This window comes from Lepisosteus oculatus, chromosome 24 (genome assembly GCF_040954835.1).
Source record: "Lepisosteus oculatus isolate fLepOcu1 chromosome 24, fLepOcu1.hap2, whole genome shotgun sequence".
Lineage (NCBI taxonomy): Eukaryota > Metazoa > Chordata > Actinopteri > Semionotiformes > Lepisosteidae > Lepisosteus > Lepisosteus oculatus.
This window is the reverse complement of record NC_090719.1, coordinates 5047807-5071185: the sequence shown is the minus strand read 5'-3', so window position 1 is coordinate 5071185 and position 23379 is coordinate 5047807. Positions and strand designations below refer to the sequence as shown.

General features: G+C 38.1%; 3 protein-coding genes across 14 annotated transcripts in view; 2 read left to right on the top strand and 1 right to left on the bottom strand.

Moving 5' to 3' along the window:
- Positions 1–246: 246 nt before the first annotated feature.
- Positions 247–6679, top strand: LOC107079807 (uncharacterized). The gene is made up of 5 exons (XM_015366557.2): positions 247–565; positions 909–1013; positions 1418–1942; positions 2398–2577; positions 3348–6679. The coding sequence occupies exons 1-5, from the start codon at positions 547–549 to the stop codon at positions 4928–4930; spliced, it is 2412 nt and encodes an 803-aa protein (XP_015222043.2). The 5' UTR covers positions 247–546; the 3' UTR covers positions 4931–6679.
- A 453-nt stretch (positions 6680–7132) lies between these two features.
- On the top strand, positions 7133–13040 carry LOC107079794 (uncharacterized). The gene is made up of 5 exons (XM_069183292.1): positions 7133–7671; positions 7920–8042; positions 8651–9499; positions 9974–10345; positions 10632–13040. The coding sequence occupies exons 1-5, from the start codon at positions 7665–7667 to the stop codon at positions 11624–11626; spliced, it is 2346 nt and encodes a 781-aa protein (XP_069039393.1). The 5' UTR covers positions 7133–7664; the 3' UTR covers positions 11627–13040.
- LOC102686091 (potassium channel subfamily T member 1) overlaps positions 13038–23379 on the bottom strand; it is a 128766-nt gene continuing 118424 nt past the window's right edge. For all 12 annotated transcript variants that reach the window (XM_015366489.2, XM_015366491.2, XM_015366483.2 and 9 more), the window contains 2 exons: positions 20646–20730; positions 13038–19336 (listed from right to left, as the gene is read on the bottom strand). In XM_015366489.2, the coding sequence (XP_015221975.1) occupies positions 19225–19336; positions 20646–20730 (197 nt within the window). In that variant the 3' untranslated portion in view covers positions 13038–19224. The remainder of the gene's footprint in view (positions 19337–20645; positions 20731–23379) is intronic.

The following is a 23379-nucleotide window of genomic DNA, read 5'->3' as shown; positions in this document are numbered from 1 at the left end:
ACCCCAACTGCTCCAGGGGCGCCATATAAATGGCTGACCCTGCGCTCTGACCCCCAGCTTCTCTCCCTGTCTGTGTGTCTCATGGAGAGAAAGTTGGGGTATGCAAAAAGACAAATTCCTAATACAAGAAATCGTATATGGCCAATAAAGTGATCTTATCTTATTAAATAGAACATGTCCTCAGGTCTTAAAATGCAGACTCTTTGGCATGTACAGTATGAGAACACAAAAATCCAGCGAGAGAAATACACATTCTGTCTTATTCATATTCACACTTGGTTCATTCAAGAAGGTGTGATTGGTAGATGTACCAGAAAGTACATGATGTTATAGCCTCTGGTTTTTTGACAAATGTGTTCTACATCACTAGCCATGTGGAAATATGAAGATCAAATGCACAGCAATGCCAATATCTATGGAAACCACCAAAGACAAACCAAGCCAAGGAGACAGCAGCTGAGCTATGAATTGTTGAATATTTTCTAAAGTTCAGGACTATACTGAGTGAGACTGGGCTGGTGGACAACTGTCAGTTTTTAACAGAAGATGTTAAGAAAAATGAATTGTAAGTACATTGTTAAACTATATATTTTTTCAACTTATTTTTTCAAAGTGTTAGTCTTAACCGTGATTTTTTAAAAATAAATTCATAAACTGCTACGAGGGTAAGGTCACGTTGTGCTTTGGTCAGTACTATTAACCGTTTCTGAAGTCACTTTTTAAAATGTATTTGAATTCCAAAGATTTGTCCAAAGTTACGTGCTGTGTAAATGTAAATATCTGAAATATAGCTAAATGTTTTACAATACAGCTAAAAGTTTTCTTTAAAACTTGCGCTTCATGAGCACGTCACAGCAGGAGATTATAGATATTGCAGGTTAATTTTTGATTTTGGCAACCTCTTGCAGTTTTCTTCACAGTTGTTTTAATGACTGGATATTTTAACTTCACAAGTTGTGCCGACTGCGTTCTTGAATCAGACTACATGTACATCTGCACTAGAATACCACAAAGTAAGTCTGCATGATTAAAGAACTCTTTACTAATAAGATTTTGTAGTGAATCCTGAGTAACTGCTTCTTGCAAACGTAAACTGTATGTCTTCTCCCAAATTGTTTTAAGTCTGTCTTAAATACAATTTGTTTAGAGTAATAATTTTTACGGCGTTAATTCTGTCGTTTATTTAATATGTAGAAATCAGCTTTTTGCTAAATTTTAGAAATATGTCACAGGGCAATAGAAAAGGAGGTTCTCTGCATATACTGTATATTAATATCTTTTGATGACTGAAACTAATGTAAAAAAAATATTGTAATCCAGATTTGAAATACAGTATGTGTTCAATTAAGAAATGTGCCACATAGAGGCAAGTCTAAAAAGGTCATGTTTTAACCTTTTTTCATTTTTCTCATTCCAGACTACCTTCCTGGTATTTCCTCTGTTGTGTTTATAGGCAGTGACATTGGGGTGATTAACTCATCTGTGTTCACCAGTCCCAGTTTGGCTTCTGTTTCTAGCCTGAGCTTGGGAAAAGCTGGCATCACTCAGATTCAAACTGGTGCTTTCAGATCCTTCCAGCAGCTGAAGAAACTGAACTTGTATAGCAACAAGTTGACGCAAATCAGCAGTTCATGGCTCTCCAGACCAGACATCCTGGAGAATCTAACCATATTCGAAAACGAGGTCCAGAAAATTGATGTGCGGACGCTGTCTGAATTTTCTAACCTGATAGCCCTCAACCTGGCTAGAAATAAAATTGCTGAAATAGCCAGTGGAAGTTTTCAGGAGCTCCACAAATTGGCTGTTCTGGACCTTTCTGGGAACAGGCTGTCATACGTAAGCAAAGAAGCTTTTCGTTCATTGCGGTCAACCAAGCTGAGGCTCGATGGGAATCCATGGGACTGTTCCTGTCAGCTGAAAGACTTCAGAGAGTTTCTTCGAGGTAATGGAAATTTGCTTTTAGAGGTTTTTTTAAGGGATTCACATGTTATAATGTGATTAGAGCAATGAAAAGATGTTTTATTCTTGGATCAAAGACTGTTTCAGTTCTGTAGTGCCCGAAACACCTTACCTTTTCAAAAATGTACTTCAATAAATTTAAATAGCAGTCACATAGCAGATGGCCTGCAATTTGAAGGCATGCATGAGTCAGCAAGGGTGATAAAACTGAACTGAGTAAAATTAGTTTTTTCATTATTATACCTTTAATTTTTGTTTTAATCTAGCTGGATCGCACCTTATGGTTCGACTAGTTGACAGCAGCCGTTGTTGAAACATAGGTTCATCTGGTTGCTTATATCAGGTCAGGCGTTTCTGCTGCCAAATGCTGGACTGTAATCTGTGAAATCTGCTTTTGGGTTCTCTGAAATTAATGAAGGAATTTTTCTTTTCTTTCAGATATGATAAATGCTTCTTTACTTGAAAATTATTTGGATGTGACCTGTGAAACTCCACCTGCTTTAAAGGGCACACCTGTATGGAACATTTCTGAGCTGAACTGCTTATCTCAGAGTACACCCAAACCTCTCTTGGAGCCCCTTCTCAATATAGGAGTCCCTATTTTAATGGGCATCCTGGGTAAGGGTCTTACGTGTTTCTCTTGTAATTCCAATCTGACTGACGCCTGCAGAGGACCTGACAGAGTAAAGATTCTTGCAAGCTTAATTGGAAATAGTTGCAAAGCGATTTTATAGACTGTAATAGGCTCTCATACCATCTCTTGTTTGCAGTCTAAATTGTACCTTCAGCTTTGCTTCCAGGAGGTCTGCTAAACAAGTGCTGACTGAGTCCAGGCCTAATTACTCCTGGTCAAAAAGCATCATGCCCTTGACGTTCTGGCAGTAGTCCAGAGATGTGCACTGCAGTGTAAATTTTTTGAAGCACCAGGTTTACCTCCCAGGGTTGGACATCAGAGCAATGAGAAAACCCAAACTGCTGCTTCATTTTACCTGGTGTTTTACATTTAATGGTAATGCAAATGAGATCTATTTTAAAGGTTTAAATGAGCTATCATTCACTGATTGTAGCCAGCTCTCTGCTCAGTCAGTAATCATGTAAAAACTGACTGCATAGAAAGTGCTGTTCGTCACAGCTGCATCCCAGCAATAAAAAAAATGTGTTGGTGATTTACAAACCTGCAACAGAACTGCACGCATCACATAGCAGGAAAATGCAACTTGGGTTAAGCTACCACTCCTACCTCATGTACATGTTTATAAAGGATTAAATATTATGAAAGAAAGGAAATGCAGCCCAAAGACAGTTCATGGGAGGCTCCATCCTTCATGAAGGACCGAAAGAAAGAGAGATGACAGGAGCTCAATGTTGTGCATGGTTCTGTTTTTCAGCCATCCTCTGTTGTGTCGTGTGCCTCGCTTTTCTGTGCAAACGAAATCAAGAAAAAAAACAAGTGAACCCGGGCGGAGGAAGACGAGAGGAGCCAGGACTTCCCAAGGGCAGGCGAGCTGTGAACGTAGCGGTGTGCCAGCCAGGAAAGTCCCCGCAGGGGCCCGACGCTCACGGGAGCGGGCTGAAGAAAGGTCGGGCCAAATCGGCCTGTGCAGTGCTCGTGAGATCCCCACTTCCAGAGCACAGTCTCCGGAAGGAGGAGGAAGAGGCCGGAAACAAAGGCCAAGCCAATTTTCAGGCTGTGTATTACTGTACAGCCATAGCTCCAGGAAATGGAAGAAGAACTAATGAAACTGACAAAATGACGGAGGTGAGAGGCGGAGGCGGAGAGGGACCTAATTTCCCACCATCTGGACCAAAAGGCATCACAGCCACCAGCCCTAATTATTTGTGTGAAGACAATATGCAGTGTCAAACTAAGATCGGGAATGTATCCTTCACTGTGGAAAGTCCCCATTCACACGAGTTAGTTACTGAAACAAACCAGTGTTCTCATGGAGATGAAAACTTACCTTATCTAATCATTAACACCCAACCAGCCAAACTCAACGTTGAATCCATGGTTCAGTGCCACCCGTACCCCACAAATAAACCAGTGCTCTTTAACCCTGTAAGGGTTAAGAGGATGTCAACCTGGCCCCCAGCAGCCACAGAGTGGAAAAACAATCAAGTGGATAAAAGTGATGTCCAGAAGTATTTTCTGAAGCAAGAGGAAGAATCTGAAATGGAGCACAACAAGGAGGGCCGTATAGTAGTTTTCTCAATAGGAAATGATACCCAGAAGGCATTGCATGCAGACAGAGCAAAGAAGACATTGCAAGGAGGCGAGGCCCAGAAGGCATTGCAAGGAGACGAGGCCCAGAAGGCATTGCAAGGAGGCGAGGCCCAGAAGGCATTGCAAGGAGGCGAGGCCCAGAAGGCATTGCAAAGAGGCGAGGCCCAGAAGGCATTGCAAGGAGGCGAGGCCCAGAAGGCATTGCAAGGAGGCGAGGCCCAGAAGGCATTGCAAGGAGACAAGCCCCAGAAGGCATTGCAAGGAGACAAGCCCCAGAAGGCATTGCAAGGCGAGGCCCAGGAGGCATTGCAAGAAGACAAATACCAGAAGGCATTGCAAGGAGCGAAGGAGAGTGAGTTTTCTCCAAAGAATGATGGTATAGATGGAGCCGAACCACAAATAGACTGGAACCGCAGGTCGACAAATGAAGAGATGGCCAGAAGAAGTCTAAGTCCCCAGTTGTTAACAATTGAGAAAGCAAACAATGGAAAGTGTTGCAAAACCAGCAGGGGCTCTCAAAGGCAGGATACTTTCCCCAAGAAGAGAAGTCAGCAGAGGCAGAGAACATCCCATGCCAGGGACAGAGAAGATGACGAATACGATCAGCCTCCTGTAGCCGTATGTGATTCACCAGTGGATGAAAACCTGCTTCACGAGGTGGTTGAGAATCAGGGCAGGTGGACCAGAGATAGGTGGAAGCAAACTCACAAAGCCAGACAAAAGTGCAAGCAGCAAGGTGAATCCTAATCGCAGAACCAGGACATTCTTCTATGCTTCCAATTAATGCAGACTTTATCCTTTAAACATGCCATGCAGAGCTGGAGTCACTTTTTAGAGAAAGATTAAACGATGAAAAAATAATTTAACACACCTTTAAAAAAGCACATTTATTATGATTATGATTCATTACATATTGATCTTCACAAATGTTAGAACATGTAGAGCAACACAAAAGATTAAACGGTTTTTATAAAGTACTCAGAATTTACCATCCGTAGTTGTTTATAGCTCAGTTAGCAATTTTTGAATGTTACATGTACAGTAGTTTACTGTTATTATCTGTAAATGTAAAATTGAAATTTAATTTAATTTATACTTGATGTTGAAGAGAATGCATTTCTATTAAATTAAAACCAAGTGTTAATCAGTTTTTGCACAAATTTGCAGTATACTTTATGTATTTTTGAGTGGTAAGCTACAGGGTGATCTTTGTATATCTAGTTATTTGCAAGTAAATTAGATATTTTAAGAATCTGAAAACAAAAACTGTGGTACCCTGAAATGTTTTTTTGTTTTGTTTTAAACAATTCCTTAACAAGGTGTTTTAGAAGAAAGATTTATAAAGAACTTCAGAAGCAGAATATTTTTTGAGTATGGTAAGCTTTTATAAAATTAAGAATACAAAGACATTTAAAGATAAATAGCATTTCTAAAGTTGTTTTCTTTCTTGAATGTATTTGTTGTACAACATAAAATGTCTTAGGTTAGATATTCCAAAACAACAGGAAAAGTGAAAAGAGCTCAGCTAGGCACCACAGTCATAAGAAATGGGAGCACAAACTGTAGTTAGACCACAAAGCAAGTAATATTCTAGAGGTGTGATACTGTTGTGTCATACAAATGACAAAGTGCAGGAGTCTGTGATGCAGAAGTCTCCTTATAACATATGCATATGGAAGTCTGGCTTGCAACCACCAGACTTAAAAATAAGTGGCTGAAGATGGTCCTTTATACCTTAAAACAAAACCAGTTACTATGATACATTCTAAACAAATGATACGACAGCAACACATGCCAATTAATTATATCTAAGTTGCAGACTAGACAACAGTTAGTTCTTTTCACATTCTGGGTGTACAGCCAGCTTACCAAATACATGCCCTTTAACTTACTGACCAAAGACAGGCAGCATCTTTATATATTTGAGTACAAAGCTAACTTCAAGACACTGGAGTGCATAGTTTGCAAAAATACAAAAACAAGAAATTATATTATTATCTTGCTTCCCAGGTGTCTCTCTTATCTCTTCAATACCAACCAGTGGCACAAGCTACAGTATGTCTCTTACTCTTTCAGCCAATAGGATAGAAGAGGCAGACAGGAGGCAGCTTTGATCACAACTACTAACAATATACCCAACAGCCAACAGTTATTGGTTAATGTTTCTTAAAGATCTATACTGGGTTATTAATGGTCCATAACCAACAAGGGGAGTCAATGTGGGCTCTTGCCACCATCTTGAAACAATGCACCAAGGTACCCAACTTCTTGTCTTTCTAAAATCAGTCTGCTAAGAAATCCACGATATCTCTTATAGGAATATTAATTGAAATGGCAAAGCTAATTAATATGCATTCCCATAATTACAGAGACTGCATGTAATTAAAAAACGCCACTAATCAGAAAGTTTTTTAATTCATAAATAATGATGTTTAATCTCTTTGTAAAGACCTTTTGACCATACTGGAAATAAAAACGGCAAACTTTCTGAATGTTTCTTAAAGATCTGCTGGGTTTTTAATAGTCTCTGTATTGGTCTTAAAGTATGTAAAGGTATTAAATGACACAACATTTTAAATACTGGATTACGATGTAATGAAAATAACTATTTGTAAATATATAAAAATCAAATTTAATGCTACAAGAGCCATTTAGTCAAATAAGCCTCATGTAAGATCTGAAGAGGACAAAAATTCCACTAGTCCAAAAAAAAAAAAAGAAAAGCATTTGCTGTGTATTTGGTAAAAATGACAAGTGGCCAATCGTATTTGCTGGATCAACTTCACTGAGTGAATGAAGAAATTCTTCAAAATTCAAATTTGTCAGTGAAACCAAACTCAAAAAGCAATTTTGATTCTCATTGTTGGATTCCTAAATATTTAATATTTTATTTCCGAATCAACACATTTGGGGTACATTTTTTCAATCATTTATTCTCAATCTTAACAGAAATAGTTAAAATCACTGATTTAACTTCCTTTCTATTGCACTTCTTTTTCTGCCTACAGTTGTATAACCTAACACTTGGTTTCATTTTTAATATATTTATTGATTTAAGAAGCCATATCAGATTTTTCATTTGCTTTAAAACCAGCTTCGGATGTTTGAATTTTTATTTATCATGGGAATACGTCTCATAACTCAACCAAATGAAATACCTGACAGTCCAGTTAAATAATTAATAATAGTGACAGAATGTCTCAGACCCCTAGCTGGTTTATTAGAATTTCAAGTCACACGAAATTTAGTGGCTACTTGCTTGGGCTTGCTAAGATGGGTTAATGTTTAAGGCCTATGTAATACGGTTGATTGGCTTCAGTGCTCATCCCTAAGCCAAAGAAAATAAAGGTTAATTAACAGCCGTGAATGCTGGTTGTCACCAACACTGCATCGATTACTGGGCTCAAAATGCTGCAACACAGAGTCCACTGTTCATTCACTCTTCAGTCTTGTTCAATTCAAATTACCCTGAGTAAGAAGAATGGACAGTAAGTTAACTTTCATCAGCTCTTCCAGTCTCTTATTTCTGTTCTTAGTTCCATTTTTTTCCTCTTTCTGTGAAGGCTTTTATTAGAGAATTTATTTTATCATGCTTCTGTAGAGAAGATGCTATTCCGAGTTTAAACTTCTGTTAAAGAAATCAGTTTAAAGTTCTGCATGACCAGTAATACAGTATTTGCTTTAGCATTCACAGCCTAAAGCTACAATGCCCCTCACAGTGTGCACTTGTTTTCAGAGCTGTTGAAGATTCTTTCTCTGACGGTCTTGGTTTCTGACTCTGCTCGTCTCTGTCCCATGAACTGCAAGTTCTGTCTTACAGGCCTGGCGGACTGTACACATGTTTCCTCTTTGACAACTGGTAAGAATTGGCACGTCCGCTTTGTTATCGAGTTTGGACATCTTTTAAATCACCCTTTTTTTATTCTGCAAAAAGTAACTACATACTGTATTGATCTTCAAGAAGAATAAAATTGGTTCATGTTTTGATGTTCTGTTTAAGTTAATATATACTGGGTATAGAGGCATGCATCATCATTTATATTCTTGTACATTATATTTGTAATGTTGCCAAATCATAGTTTTCATATGTAAAATCATGTCATGCACAGCTTTAGGTAATTTATGTAGCACTTTATGTGAAAGTCCGGGGAGAACAGAATTTTGCCTAGTCATTAATTCTTACATTTGTAATTGAATGACCTTATTTATTCAAGTGTCATAATAAATACACTAAAATGAAATAGATGAATAGAATGTTTCTCTTCATCCAATTCAGTATTTGAATCTTTTAAATTATTATACTTTTTGAATGATTTGAATACAATGTGGTTCTAACATAAAGCAATTAAAACATTAAGTACTGTGCATGGAAGAGCTTTCTAGAATAATTATGGGCAAAGGCCATTGGTTTTGACACAATACATGCAAATAAAACATGGATTTTTAATGGAAATGTTTTGTTGGAAGTTTTGGCAGGTATCCCCACCTCTATCGATAAGATACTACTACGGGGCGGACCTCTGACCCACTTTCCAGCTGAAGCTTTCAGAAACTTTTCTCAGCTCAAGGTTTTGTCCATCAATAACTTTCCTCTTTCTTCCCTGCCGGAACACTCATTCGCCCTGGCCGAGCCGAACAGCTTGACAGAGCTGGACCTCAGCAGCAACCTCATCCGCGGCTGTGGAGTTGAAGGTGCTGCCTTTGCTGGCCTTCACAACCTCACTGCGCTGACCTTGTCTGGCAACTTTCTAGGTAGTCTGAGAACGCCGTGGTTTCAGCCCTTGGCAAATCTTGAAATTCTTAAACTGGATAACAACGGCATTACCTATCTTCAACCAAGAATTTTTGAGAACTTGCTTCACCTCAAAAAACTGAATTTAAGCACCAATCGAATGACCTACGTTTCCACAGATACGTTTTTCGGTTTGAGATATTTGATGGAACTGGACTTGTCCAGTAATCAGCTGATGTTCGTCAGCGGCGATTCCTTCAGACCCCTCACCCAAGTGAAGGAGATTGTTTTGTTTCGTAACAACTTAACATCTCTTCCCTCCATTCCAAAATCCACAACAACTTTGCATCTCCACACCAACCCATGGCTGTGCAGCTGTGTGCTGGTAAGCACCATAACTGCTTTGAAAGTCAAGGTCATGGATCCCACCAGAGTTACCTGTGCCAGTCCAGCTGAGATTGAAAGACATCCAGTTCTTGAAGTCTACCACGTTGTCTGCAATACAAATTCATCTGAAGATAAATACCCACATGACTGCACAGCAATACTGGACTGCTGCCAGTACTGGGTTTATGGATTGATGGGTAATATAACCTCCTAAATCACATATGAAATACCACTTTATGTTCACCAGTATGATTAGTGTACCTATGGAGAATATATGCAGTATATTTTTTTTAAATTGTGGTGACTGCTCTTGCAACTTCTATGCATTTAAGATGTCGTGGTTAATAAGTATATTAAACAAATATCGTGTCACTTAAATCAAACACTGACAAATGGAAACAAATACAGCTGTTATGGCTATTATATACTGTATCTGTTGCTCAGTTCTTCAGTATTTTAAAACTTATACAATTTTTCTAACACAAAATGTAAAACAACATGGTTTCAATTATGTCGATTTTATCCTAGTGGAGGAGTACGGCCCACTGAATGCTTTTATTGAAACATTTTTTTTTTATCTTGCAGCTATATTAGGATGTGTACACATAGACATTTCCAAAAAGATGGCAGTAAGGATTCTCCTTGACAAATTTGATTTTTCTGTCTTCCAGGAGGGTTCATTCTGTTACTGTTTGTATTTTTGCTGGTCTGTCTGATGCATAAGCACTGCAGACAAGATCGCCTCACTGGCCCGGTGTCTGGGAGGAAGGACTGGGACACTGTTGATTGTGAAAGGGGTTTTGGAGACACAGATAACAGGCTGTCCAGTGGTGCAGATCGTCCCCATTCTCCTCCACACTGTACTTTCCAAGGGAACCATGCCTTGACGTCTACAAGAAGAGGAAAGGAGGGAAGAATCACTCAAAAGATTGATCAGATCCGTTTATGCAGGACAGCTCCTGACTTGACCTGTCTGCCTATGGCCAGCAAACTGGGTCAAGTGAAAAAAAATGTAGAAAGAACAGACCATTTTGAATCAGATGGTGAGTCTGTAGCTTCCAGAGAAATATGACATATATTACCTTGATGGACCCTTACATGGTATTTACAGAAGCCTATAAGGAAGTGCTTGATATTTAAATGTCTCAATGTAAAAATTCACATTCTGGTGTGTGCTGCGGATTTTTCAAATTCATACCTTTCAAGTGAGTCCTATTTATATACTGGACCTGAGTGACTAATGAGAAACACTTTTCATTATACTATGCACCTGTGTAAGTATAATGACAATAAAGTTGAATTGAATTGAATTTTGCTTTTCTTTTACAGACGCAGAGTATTTCAGAAAGGAGGGTGTGGTCCACTGTGAGGAACACAACATCTATGTTCAAAATCCCAGCCTGCATGACATCGACAATGCCCAAGCCCAAATTGGAACTCAAGTTACAGCTGGGATTTGCAGTGTGGAAGATAGGCGCTGGCTGAAAAGAGCTTTAAGTAAAAAAAGCAAATCCTGCCACAATTTGAATTTCAATATGAGGGATTTGTCTCTTGAGGGGGAAGAAAGAATGTGGACATGTGATCTTGACCTAAACAAAGCTGCAAAACCTACGAATGAATCATTGGCCAAAGTTCACGAAGCAAGTTACCAATTCAAAATGGAGGATCATTCTAAAACAGAGGACCAGGGCTTGCAAATTTTGGAAGACTTCCCAAGTTGTTTGGTTTCCACTAAGAGGTTCTTCTTCAAGGCTGATAACGCCCCACACTGTGGTGATGTGGGATGGGATACTGATGAGCTTGAAGGCAGTTTGGGGCCTCCAAACTTTCAACCGTGTGCTGCCGAAAATGTAAAAGATGAGGGACCTGACAAAAAAGACGAGAGGGATGAGGCCAATGAGGGCAGCAAGTGGCCAGGGGTCGAGGGTCATTTGTACAGAAAGGCTCATGGGAAAAATTGTTTCAAGAGCCCTGCAGTTTCCGATGCTAAACGTAAACAAGGCCATACTGTGTTGCAGCGGAAGAAGACAAAGCAGGAGAAAAAGAAAGTGGTCTTCTGGACAGGTGAGCTTCTGACCCGAGAGAGGTTCTGGAAGTATCACCAGAACTGCTGTGATGAGTACAAGCCCTGTCCAGCGGCCAGGACTATTCTGAAACAGCTCCTAGCGGCGCCCCCACGCGTGGTCACTGGCAAGGCCTCAATCGAAAGGCCTCCAGGTGACAGCGACCTCCTGCGAAACAACAAAATGCTCTCAGTCAATCTCTTACTCAGGCTCCAGGAGAGAGAGGAGAGGAAACGGAACAGGAAGAGTGCTTTGAAATAGATTCAATCCAGTCTGAGCAAAAAAAAAAAAGGCATCAGAATGAATTTCAATTTTACAATTTAACCTACTGTAAATCCATATTCTAAATCATTTTATTCATTTGATTACTATTAAACATTCTTAAGTGAAAATGTGAATTAATGAAAAACAATTACAGGCATGCTAGTTGGAAGCAAAATTGACCTTGGAATTTACATGTTGTCTGCTGTTCTTTGCTTCGTCAAGAGAGTATTTTGTCCAGGGCATCATTTTAAATATTATCTTATTTTTAATGGTGTGACAATAGAAGTGACATGAACAATTACCAAATTGTTTATGCTGGGCAGGTCAGTGGTCATGGTGTACAAAGGTAAAATAAGATCTAAGATGTCAGTAAAAAAAAAATAGATTTTAGATTTTAACTATTAAATATTAGTCAATTCTTTACATATCACTTTATACTCTTTTCTGCCGTTGATTTTTTCCATCAATGGCACACACACACACAGTACAGTTTCTGTTTGTAGTACTAAGACTGGCATGTGTGCACCTGACAAGCTGACAACTCCACAATACTCCACAGTATTGTTGCTATACAATACTTTTTAATTCTGTAAAGTGCTCTGTGCCCAACAGTTGTGAATTGCCATATAGCAAATAAAACACTGATTGGGAGCCCATGACCCTGGAGGAAGAGTCTTATCCATTCTAAGCCCAGAGCTGAATGGTGTATATTCTGGCATTTTATTTTAAAGCACGTAAATTAGTTCAGCTGAATTGTGCTTTCTTCCCCCGCAGCATGATTACATCTTAAATGACAGGAAGTCAATAATACAGGAGGGAACTCCTACCAGTGCTTCAAGCCATGTGCTCATAAGAGCAGAAAGCTCTAATTCCTTAAAAATTACTTTTAGTAACACAGTCGCAGTTATGTTTATTTTGTTGCTCACTGGATTTTATAGATGTTCTTTGTGATTAAGGATTAAGTGTAAAATAGTCTCTACAGTCTCTACTTTAAAGACTGTTAAGATAAAATAAGATTTGATTAGGGAATAAATAATTGATGTTTGCTGTAAACATTCCTGTAAGAATGTGCAACACTGCTTTGGGTGTTGTTCCGTTTTAACAATTTTGCTTTGTGCCCTGAAATTCGACTAGGAAAAAAAAGTGCTGAGGCTCAGCCTTCTGCTTCAAGTTCTGACATGGGAATCCGCAGCTGAATAGAATCTTTCCTTGTAAATTCTTCAGGCTAAAATATATTAAAGCTTGGCTAGACTATTTCAGCAGCACACTGTAAACAATGCACATTTGTAAAAATTAAACATGCCAAACACCAGGTTAAACTGGTATGTTGCATAAATGAAATTATGTAAATAACATGAAATATATTAACATTTGACTTCTGATACTTGTCCAATAAAACAGTGAGAACTGATTATGGCTGCATGCAGCTAATTTATTGTTTTTTTTTTACATAGAACAATGAAGTACGCTGACTTCATATAAGAAATTTTACAAAACAGTTTATACTTTTTTTTCCTCCTTAACAGAATATTTCACACATTCAGAAAAGAGGGTGTCGCATTGGAGGTAAAATACATTACTTTTGGCAAGGAGAGAACATGCATTTCTGAATTGTTAAACATATAGTGTACAGATGCAATAAAATATAAAGTTTACAACAGATTTGCAGTGCAGTAAAGGAGTTGGGTGATTTTTTAAAAACTATATACTCAAGTCTGTAGTGCATAAAATCTGCACAGGGCTAAAAATAAAACAACTGATGAAGATGAAAACACATACTGTGAGAAGCAAATTAAAACATGATCTGAGTGTTCACAAAGAAAAAAAGGTTCGAAAGAAGAAGAAACAACTCAGTCAGTCTAACTCATTTGGTTGCCAAGTTGCTCCATGATCCAAAAATGTGAAGTGTGTTCACTTGCCAAAAGGAGTTTTAACAAATGGTCGGGAGAGATGACATCAGTTCTCCTTCAGCTCTTGTGCTCTAACTTGTAATTTTGCCACATCCTGAAAAAAAACTAGAAATACCATAGTCTGCCTCCGTCTTGCTGGCATTTGTGATCCTGCATCGCTCCCCCACTCTATCTCCACCTGTGAGGCTGTCCCTGGGTTAACTTTTCTTCGTTTCCTACAGCTTAGCGATTGGCTCTCAGGCAAGTGGATTAAGTCAATAGCTCCCCCATCCCTAACTCGCTTGTGTACATCATTATTGTACAAAAACATCATTATTCCTTCAGAAATATCACCAGACTACCTCTAGTCTCCGTGCGTAGCTTGGCACATTAGTACCTGTCTGACTTACCATCTTTCTACTTCCCACCTTGTAACCTTTGTTCATCTGATTCTGGTCTCCTGTCCCCCCCCAAGCTTGCTTGCACCCTATGGGTGACATGGCCTTCTCCTGCTACATCCCGAAGCTCTGGAGTTCTGTTCCCAAGGATATCAGAGCCACCTTCTCTGAGCACTTTCAAATCCAGACTCAATACCTTCTTCTTCAGAAAGGCTTTCAGTTAAATCAGTTCTACAGTATGTCTGCCCCTTGCATCTACTTCTGCATTCTAAACCCTTGTGCAGATTAACTCTTTTTCTTATTTTTTTTCTTGCTTAAGTAATTTTAAAGGCACTATATAGAATAATGATTATTATTTATTATTACATTCCTAAATGTATTTTCATACCAGTTGATGTCATACCTTGCAAACTACATCTTAAATCGTTTTGTCATTCTGTGCGAGCTTAAGAAACAAATACAAATTCAAATGAGAATTCACATCATATCAGTTATGAAGATATACTGTATGAAGAATCGTGGGGTTTGCCTCACACAACTGGGCACTGAAATATCGAAAATGTTTTTAGTATCGCAGCATGCATCACAGGATTCCAAAACTTAACTGTGCCCACAGAAGTTAGTACATGTCAATTCCTTGGTGATTCTGGAAATTCATTTCCTACAAAAAAAACAAAAAAACATGCAGATATGTCTAGGAAACCTTACAGTCCTGCTCCTATCCCACTCAACTGTGGTGAGCAGAGGCCAATCTGGTTGATGTAGTAGAGGACAAAAAAGCATTGATCCAATTATCACTGTTGTGGATTTTTTGTTTTCAACAGCTCTGTGAGAAAGTCACGGGTACAAATTGTCACATCCCCGTCACAAAGAAACCTTGTAAGATCTGTGCAGCTTTTTGCAGTGTTCAACCTCTGTGCCTCTGAAATCAATCAGGTTTAACCTCCCCCCTTGTGGGTATTCCACAGAATTGATTGGTTGTCTGCTTCCTCACATTTCTAAATTATAGATACGGTCTCAACAGGTTCAGGAAATGTGAGTGAGACAGTACTTGCAAAAGAATGTACTGAGAATTTGTGCTATAGGTTTTTGGTGACACAGGCAGGCTTTCAGATATGCTTGTCAATACTGCATTAGAATATTTACTCGTTCTTTGCAAAAATGAAAAAAAAGTGAAGAAGCACTCAGGCATTTATCGTTTAAGTCATAAGTCATAAGGATCCCCAGCCCCTTCTCTTTGTATTGTTATTGTGACACCTGTGATATTACAACATTTTTTTATGCCTTTCGGCCCATAGAGCTCACAGTAGCTACATAATGCAGGGATGTCATCCAGCTGTTCCTTAAGAGAAGCCATGGCATCAGCTTCAACATGGCTGGGTAGCTTGTTCCACACCCCCACAACCCTTTGGGTAAAGAAGTGCTACCAGTTCATATAATAGAAACTGCCCTTCTTTAGCTAAATGCATTAAATAAAGCCACATGTAGTACAAGTATATTATATACTGTGAACTAAACTACTTCAATGACATATAAATTGGCATCCTTTTCATTTCATACATAAAATTTGGCAGGGTTACAGCAAACATTTAAATATATTTACATATACTTTTCATATAAATTTTATAACAAAATTTACATAAAATAAATGATACATAAGTACACATATACAAAATCACCAGCTTTTGGAATTGCAAAGCCTCCATCTATTAAGACCACTCAAGATCGCATCAAAGCACATAACACAACTGCTGACAACAGCAATAGCCCTGTATCCTAGCAACAACAGAGACTGCAGGTCTCGGCTGTGTGTAACCCTATGACTTTTACAGTAGAATATTTTTTCACATACAGGTACAACAGAATATAATAATACATGATATGACCACAGCACCACTCTGTGTGTGTGACGGTGTGCGTTAATGCGTAACTGAGGTACTGGCTGATATCTACAGTAAATAAAAAATACAAACATTGGATAGGCCTCAGGACATTCCTTCTCTATGCTGTTCGAGGTTCCAGAAAAATCCAAACGTGGAAGTCCTAAGTTGGCAAAGCTTTGACTTGCTGTAAAGTGTTAGACACTGACTGTTCTGGTGTGATGATTAACAGCTTCAATGACAGTAATGAGAGCAAAATGATACAACATTCTGTAAAGCGAGTAATTCTGAACCTTTTTGGTGAGCATCTTGTCGTCACCTTCACTGGGAACTGCACAACGGTGTGTCCTCAAACACAATCCTTCCTCATCACAACAGGCAGTGCCACCCAGCTCTGTGAGAAACTCTTAAACATTTTTATTATCCTACTCTCTTTATTGAATTTTCCCCGCTTTATATCAAAACACAATTTTAGCATGATCTTCCATTTGAAAGGTTATCAATTTTGTTTAAAAACAAATGGTTAATGTTGATGTACTGTCAGAAAGTCGGTGTCATAAATAATTAAATTTTTATTTTAACATGTATATATATTTTCTGTGATTCATTGTACAGTGCCATACAGATGATGTAGCATGAAAGACACTATAAAATGTTTTATTTTGTTTTAAGTGCTTTATGGTAAATTAAGAGAAGCTGCAGAGAAATGTGCTTCTCTCTTCATTCAAATGAGGTATTAAACAATTCAATAAATTAAAAACTATATGTATATATACAGTACAGACTATGTAAACATTGTATAGAATGTCCAACTTTTCTACAGACACCACCTAATCTGTAATCTTGTGTTTTTGCTTTAAGGGCCAATGAAGGAGTTGGCAGGTATAATAATAATTGCTTACACTTATATAGCGCTTTTCTTGACACTCCACTCAAAGCGCTTTACAGGTAATGGGGACCCCCTCCACCACCACCAATGTGCAGCATCCACCTGGATGATGCGACGGCAGCCATAGTGCGCTATAGATAGGGGTTATTAGGAGGCCATGACTGGTAAGGGCCAATGGGAAATTTGGCCAGGATGCCGGGGTTACACTCCTACTCTTTTCGAGAAACGCCCTGGGATTTTTAATGACCACAGCGAGTCAGGACCTCGGTTTTACGTGTCATCCAAAGGACAGTGCCTGTTTACAGTATATTGTCACCGTCACTTTACTGGGGTATTAGGACCCACATAGACCACAGGGTGAGCACCAACTGCTGGCCCCACTAACACCTCTTCCAGCAGCAACCTTGGGGGAGGTCTCCCATCCAGGTACTGACCAGGCTCACACCTGCTGAGCTTCAGTGGTTTGCTAGTGGTGAGTTGCAGGGTGATATGGCTGCTGGTATAGATATCATACTCATCCTCCCTTAAAAAGTAATCAGTTACAGGTTTCATCTATGATTTAAAAATGTAGTAGTGAGACCTTTTGTCTTCTCAAGTTCAAAGTGTTTGTGATACTAATCCCTGATTTCAGGGTTTTTGTCTATATACAGTACGGTGCAAAAATTATAGATAGCTGATAGTCAGAGGAACAGTGTGCAATCAAAGTATTAAATCAAACCAACCAAAAGTAGCAGCTCAGTATTAATATTCTTGATAAACAGAAGTTAAAAGCAAAATTAATGAAACTTCTGATTTTGTCTGTTCAGACATATTAATTTTTTTGCTAAGAAACTAAAATCTAAAGAACAAGATAAGGTTAAATTATAGGATTGTGTATTTAGAAATATGTGCAAATATTCTAATGTTCTGTTCTTACAATATTAAATGCTCCATTTCATACAATTTTAAAATATTTTATCGATTAGTGTTGGTAGGCACACTTGAGGTACACCACCATTTAATTGTCTTAATTAACCCTTAGCTACTGTTTGACAAAAGCATGAATAAATCTGGAAGCCACAGTACTTACCAATTTGGCTGGCAACAGGATTCTCCAGAAAAAGTGGAATGAAACTTTATAACCATAACTTGAAATAAATAAGGCAGAAGATAAAGACAACGATGATTATAATCCTGTCACTCAATATACAGACCAGCTGGCATATGGCTTAGTGATGCATACACATACAGTATACAGGCTTTAATAAGGAGACCACTGAGCCACACTAGTTAACACAGGTGTGCTGATACACAGTAGATTCTCAGACACATGAACACCATAGTTATCAACAGACTATTCAACAATCCTTAACTCTCCAGACTAGAATTGATCATGAGGTGTGAGTTTGGATATTTTTAAGATAAAGATTAAATGTATTAAATGTTTGTTTTTAGTAAGAAGGCTTTAAAATAGTTTAAAACGAAGCTCTTATTTTGTTTTCATTTTTGTCCATGTATAGCAGAACACTAAGACATCCGAAAAGAAAAGATTACTTGCACTTTAAAAAGAGAAACTGAGGGGAAACTAACATACAGCACTGTACGTGCAGAAAATAGTTTTGCACAAAAAATGAAGGGACTGTTTAGCATAAGGTTTTGACAAGTTAAGGAAGCTTGGATATATAGGTTATGTTACAGATCAACTTAAATGATTCAATTTGGCATTTTTCTTCTTAAAGCTTTTCAAATCACTATAATGTGTATTATGTGAATTTTCAGTTGTGAAAGAACATCCATGACCTTTTTCAGAAGAACATACTGTGCATTTCCCTCATTCCAAACGTGCTTAGAACTCTGGGGTTCCACTGTTACTATGATATGTGATGAAGTCACTAACAGAATAACAAGAATCATACACGAACCAAATCAGTTAAGACAACAGACTTCTCAGTTGCTTGCGAAAAAATTCTAACCTACGCCAAAATAATGATACACACCTCTGAAAATTGAATCGTGTGGCGCAGCTGTGTGGTTTTTCATTAATCTCAAAAGAATCAATAGTGAAATAATTTAAGAAATCTGGTGCATCATGGCAAAAGGCTGTTAAAGATGCGTCTTGTTCTCTGCGTGACCTACTAGCAACATTTACTCTCTGGGGGGTCTCACCAGTTTCCTGGTGATTGGCTCTTTGATTTAGGTAACCACTGTGCGAAGTTTTCCTTCCCACAATCATCTTAGTAGGTCAACAACTATTTTATACAAGACGTGCTCCAACCCACATTTTTTCTGGGCCTGTTGTGTGGATTCTTCTCACACAACCGCACTGATTAGAGTGATTAGAGAAGTGCTGCCATTGTGGAAGGGGTCTGTCAAACTGACACTTGCTCATCTCGGTTCCCCCCCTTCGTGTTCTCGTCTCACCAGTCCGTCCTCTCCCCCGTCTCAGAGCGGACAGCTGCCCCCTGCCAGTTGCTGTGTCAAGTCCAAGGCACTCCCAGGGCGTCTTCGCCAAGCAGAACAAGCAGCAGGTCGGTTTGGGGCTGGAGGAAGGGAGCCCTTTTCAGAGCTGCGTCTCGTCTCTGGTCTCGCTCCCGAAGTCTTGTTTCATTATGCCTTTCGCCGCTTGAGGCTCATTAGGGACGTGAGCCAGCGGGTCCGATCGGATTAGGTACCTAGAGCAGAGGAGAGGAAATAATTAAGAATCCCTCTAAATCCTCTACATCAGCGTTTCCCACTTTTGCTCATTCAGGCTGGTTTTTACTCCAGCTCAGCTCCGAGTCATGTAATTTGACTCTTAATTGAACTAATAATGTGATTAATTTAAACTTAACGGTTTCAGCTCTTCAGTTTATTAGAGGTTTCATTTTATTATTCAATTTAATAAGTAACATAAAATGTCCTTCTCAATTAAAAGCTGGGGAACCCACACATTGGAATTGGTCATTCCTGATTGAAGTTGAACTTGCAATATGAGGCTCCAAACACTAATTGATTTGTTTTAACCTGGAATTACCATTTAGTTTTTTGTTCTGTTACTGTATACTTACCCAATTGGTAATCAGCCAATTGTATATGACGTGGCTTTATGGTTAAATCTCATTTATCTGCTTGGAAGAGAGTCAGACACAGGTGCATTCTCCTCTGACATGCCAGTTATCATTTGCCACATGGAAAGCTCCACAGGAGAGTGAGCACCAGCCGAAGGAGTGGACATTCATCAATGTTTCCACAAGTCTGAGGGGCCAGGAATGTCACAGGAGCACCTAGGAGATCAGGCCTTATCTGACCAATCCCCACTCTATCCCAGCCACACTGAGCTACTGTAGCTGTGCACTGCTGCTTGGGCAATCCCAATGGCCTCCACTTGTTTGAATCTGTTCTTAATTCAGTCACAAACAGCTAGCGCCATACCTCTGACTTGAACCAGCAATGATGGGTTCCATCGGTTCCTACGGTTCGTAGGACTTGACCTGAATTATAAAGAAGTCCTTGACTGCTTGAGCCAATCTTGTGAGCCCCAGAGAGCAGGGTGTTTGGTCCCCTCAGAGTCCTGAGTACGATTGCCTTCTCTTTTTCACCTTGGCTGTGGGATGTTTTGCATGCAGGATTCAAAGACTTTTCAAGCTCGTCTTCAAGCACAAGTACGTTCTTTGTGCTGCAATTATATTTTTATTCAGATGTTTGCTTGATTTTTATTTCATTGCTTTTCTTTAGACTAAAAGGGCCATAGAAAGACCACTGTATATTGCTGTAGGATTTTAAGCACAAAACATCAGGAAAATGTATATAAAAAAACATTTGGCAGAAAGGCAATTTGTATTTTGTTTGCTATAAATCCTATCTTTTTGGTTTTTAATGCAATTTAATTCCATGCCAGATAACAATGATTTGTGGGCATTGTGCTGTGAGGTGATTTTCCCTTACACAGGTATGTGCCCCCTATAGAGGGTATCACTAAAAAACGTCACTGCTGGTACCTACACAATATCGTTGAGCTCCAGGCGCGTATCTGGGGGAGGATTTATAAGAACATAAGACAAGGTATTCTGGTGATCGTTCATTTCATCTGCAATAGAGACAGGAGAGTAATAAATTGAAGCAAAACATCTTTAAAAAAAAGGTCCAAGCATGAAAAATTAAAAGTATTTTATCAATTTTTTAAATTAAATGTTATCTACATACCTTCTAAATGTGCTATCACTAAAAAAAAAAGCTTAATGAGCCAAACTAAGAAATAAACGGTTCAGAAATCTCCCAAATTAACTTTGTATAATTTTCTAAACTAATTTTCTTTTTCTTCAAGAAAAATCCTGATACTTTGGTACAGTTTCACAATACGTTTTTGCTAAACTTTAACAATTTAAAGGTGCATCTTCAATATTTTCTTCAACTACTGTATAGTAAAATTAAAATCAATCAATATCTTTACAAAATCATTTATGAATTGAGATTTCATACAACATTTGTAATGAAATTGAGTTATAAAATGCATTCATTAATGTCCTTGTTTACATCTAAAAAAAACTATTTTTTTTCTATTAAAATAATAATGTTTTAGCACATAAACCTAAAAATGCTTGGTATACAAAAAAAAACAACATTTGAGTTTTTTGAGATTGTTTACATGAGCGATATTTAAAACCATAATGGAACTTCTATTAATTAATAATCCTTTCTTGTTAGGATTTATGAAGACCGGATGTTTATCACAAACCCACCTGTGAGTATCACTTAAATTGCCAGGAAGAGTAGGGAAAGAGAATGTCTTACAGTTACAAGTATGTTAAGATTCATGACTAAACCCCATGCAACAAATGCAGTTTGGACCAGTAATCTCTAGTAATACAGAATTTAATTCCATGCAGGAACAATGCTCATTTAGTCTGCTTAGGAGACATGTACAGATCACTTCAAGACTTATAACAGCATCCTGGGCCGAACACTCTCCACAATAGAGAGCATCCTGTTCTTGGGCATGCCCTGATAGTCTAAGGCTAAATGTTGATGAGGCAGTTTGGAGTTCAAGATGAGAACGTTTTATTTTAAAAGCTCCATATACAAAGAAAGATCATTCAATTTCGGCGATGCTAGAAGTCTGCAACAATGCAAAAATAATCCAGACTTGATGATAATCATTTCCCATTATAAAGGTAAAGTAAAGATAGACCATGTGTAAATATCTCACCGCAAATCAAAGATCATGGTCCATTTTAACTGGAACAATAACCTCTTTTTGTTGTTCTTCTTTTTATGATAAAATTAGAAGCTTCAAAAAGAGGAAAGTTGTGCAATTTACTCATTTTTCTCAGCTGCTTCGAATCCTGAAACGAATCAAACCTGATATGCAATGGGAGTCTTACAGTAGTTTTTCCCCCAGACTTAAAGAAATGGAGTGTATGATAAAACAGTACAATGATCAAAACAATCTAGTCCAATTCCAGTGTGCTACAGAAGATCTTAGCTGGAAGTGAATTTGAAATGAGGCGAGCAACCACACAGCACGTGAAGACATCATGCCTCATTAAACCCACTTATATTCATATATGAGTGGGAGTTTCAAGATCTACTGGCTCACCGCTCATAAGTCACTGCCCAAAAAATGAACTAGCACTTGGATATGCTCTAGAATGGGGCAATCTTAGAGAAATCAAACCGATATTGCACAAAAACTGGCATGGCATTATTATACCTAGCCAGTAGCAGGCTTTTGCAATAAACGGCAAAATAAACTAACAACTGATAAAGAAATCGGGCCAATTATGTACTGTATACTGTGATGAGAACAACGCCAGTTTTTTTCTTGCATTGTTCTCATCATAGTATACATATACATAAAGTTTAAACAAGAATAAGATAAATACTTGACTGATGACAAATTACTGATGTGATCATAAAAGACATGCAAAAACAAAAGATGGATGTTCCACTTGGCAGGATGTATTCTGTCATCAGTTAACACAAGCCTTTAATAGAGTACATTTAAACATTGAAAGAAATACCATATCTTACTATTACTTTAAAACACTTCAGGATCACACAATTTATATTATATTACTTAAATTATAGTATATTACTAATGTGGAAAATTAAATAGCTTGAAGACTGTAGTTTTTGAAACACACTTTCTTTTTAATGGAACTTAAAATATAATGTTTTAACACATTTATTCAAAAGAAAATTGGTTACTAAAATTATTTTCTAGGGTTATTTTGTTTCCATAGGTTCAAGACAAACATGTTTGAAGGTGTAAAGAATTTAGTTACCCTTTTTACATGGTTAAGTGACACACAAACACCATTTATGTTTGTTAATATTTTTATATTCTGATATTTTGTTGTTTTATTTCATTACCATCAGTAAACGTAAGTAAAAAACCTCATTTTAATAGTGTCTCTTTTTTGTTTACATAATGCGTTTATCTAGTCCTATTTTTCTGAACATCCTATTTACAGCTTATATTAGATCAATCAAAGAAATGGTGTGAATCCAAAAACATGGACAGCAATCAGAAGCCATTCGGCTTACAGGCCCCATCTTTCATCAGTTTAAAATGTTCTTATAAGGCGAGTGCCTATGAAATTAACAGAATGTGCGTCAAAGAAAATCGGAGTAGCTTTTGAGTCTGTTAAGGTGAAGGACTAATTCAATTTCCTGTGAGTGCCGTCTTCAATCCCAAGAAGGAAATGAAAATTTGTAAAGATCTATCAATTGCACT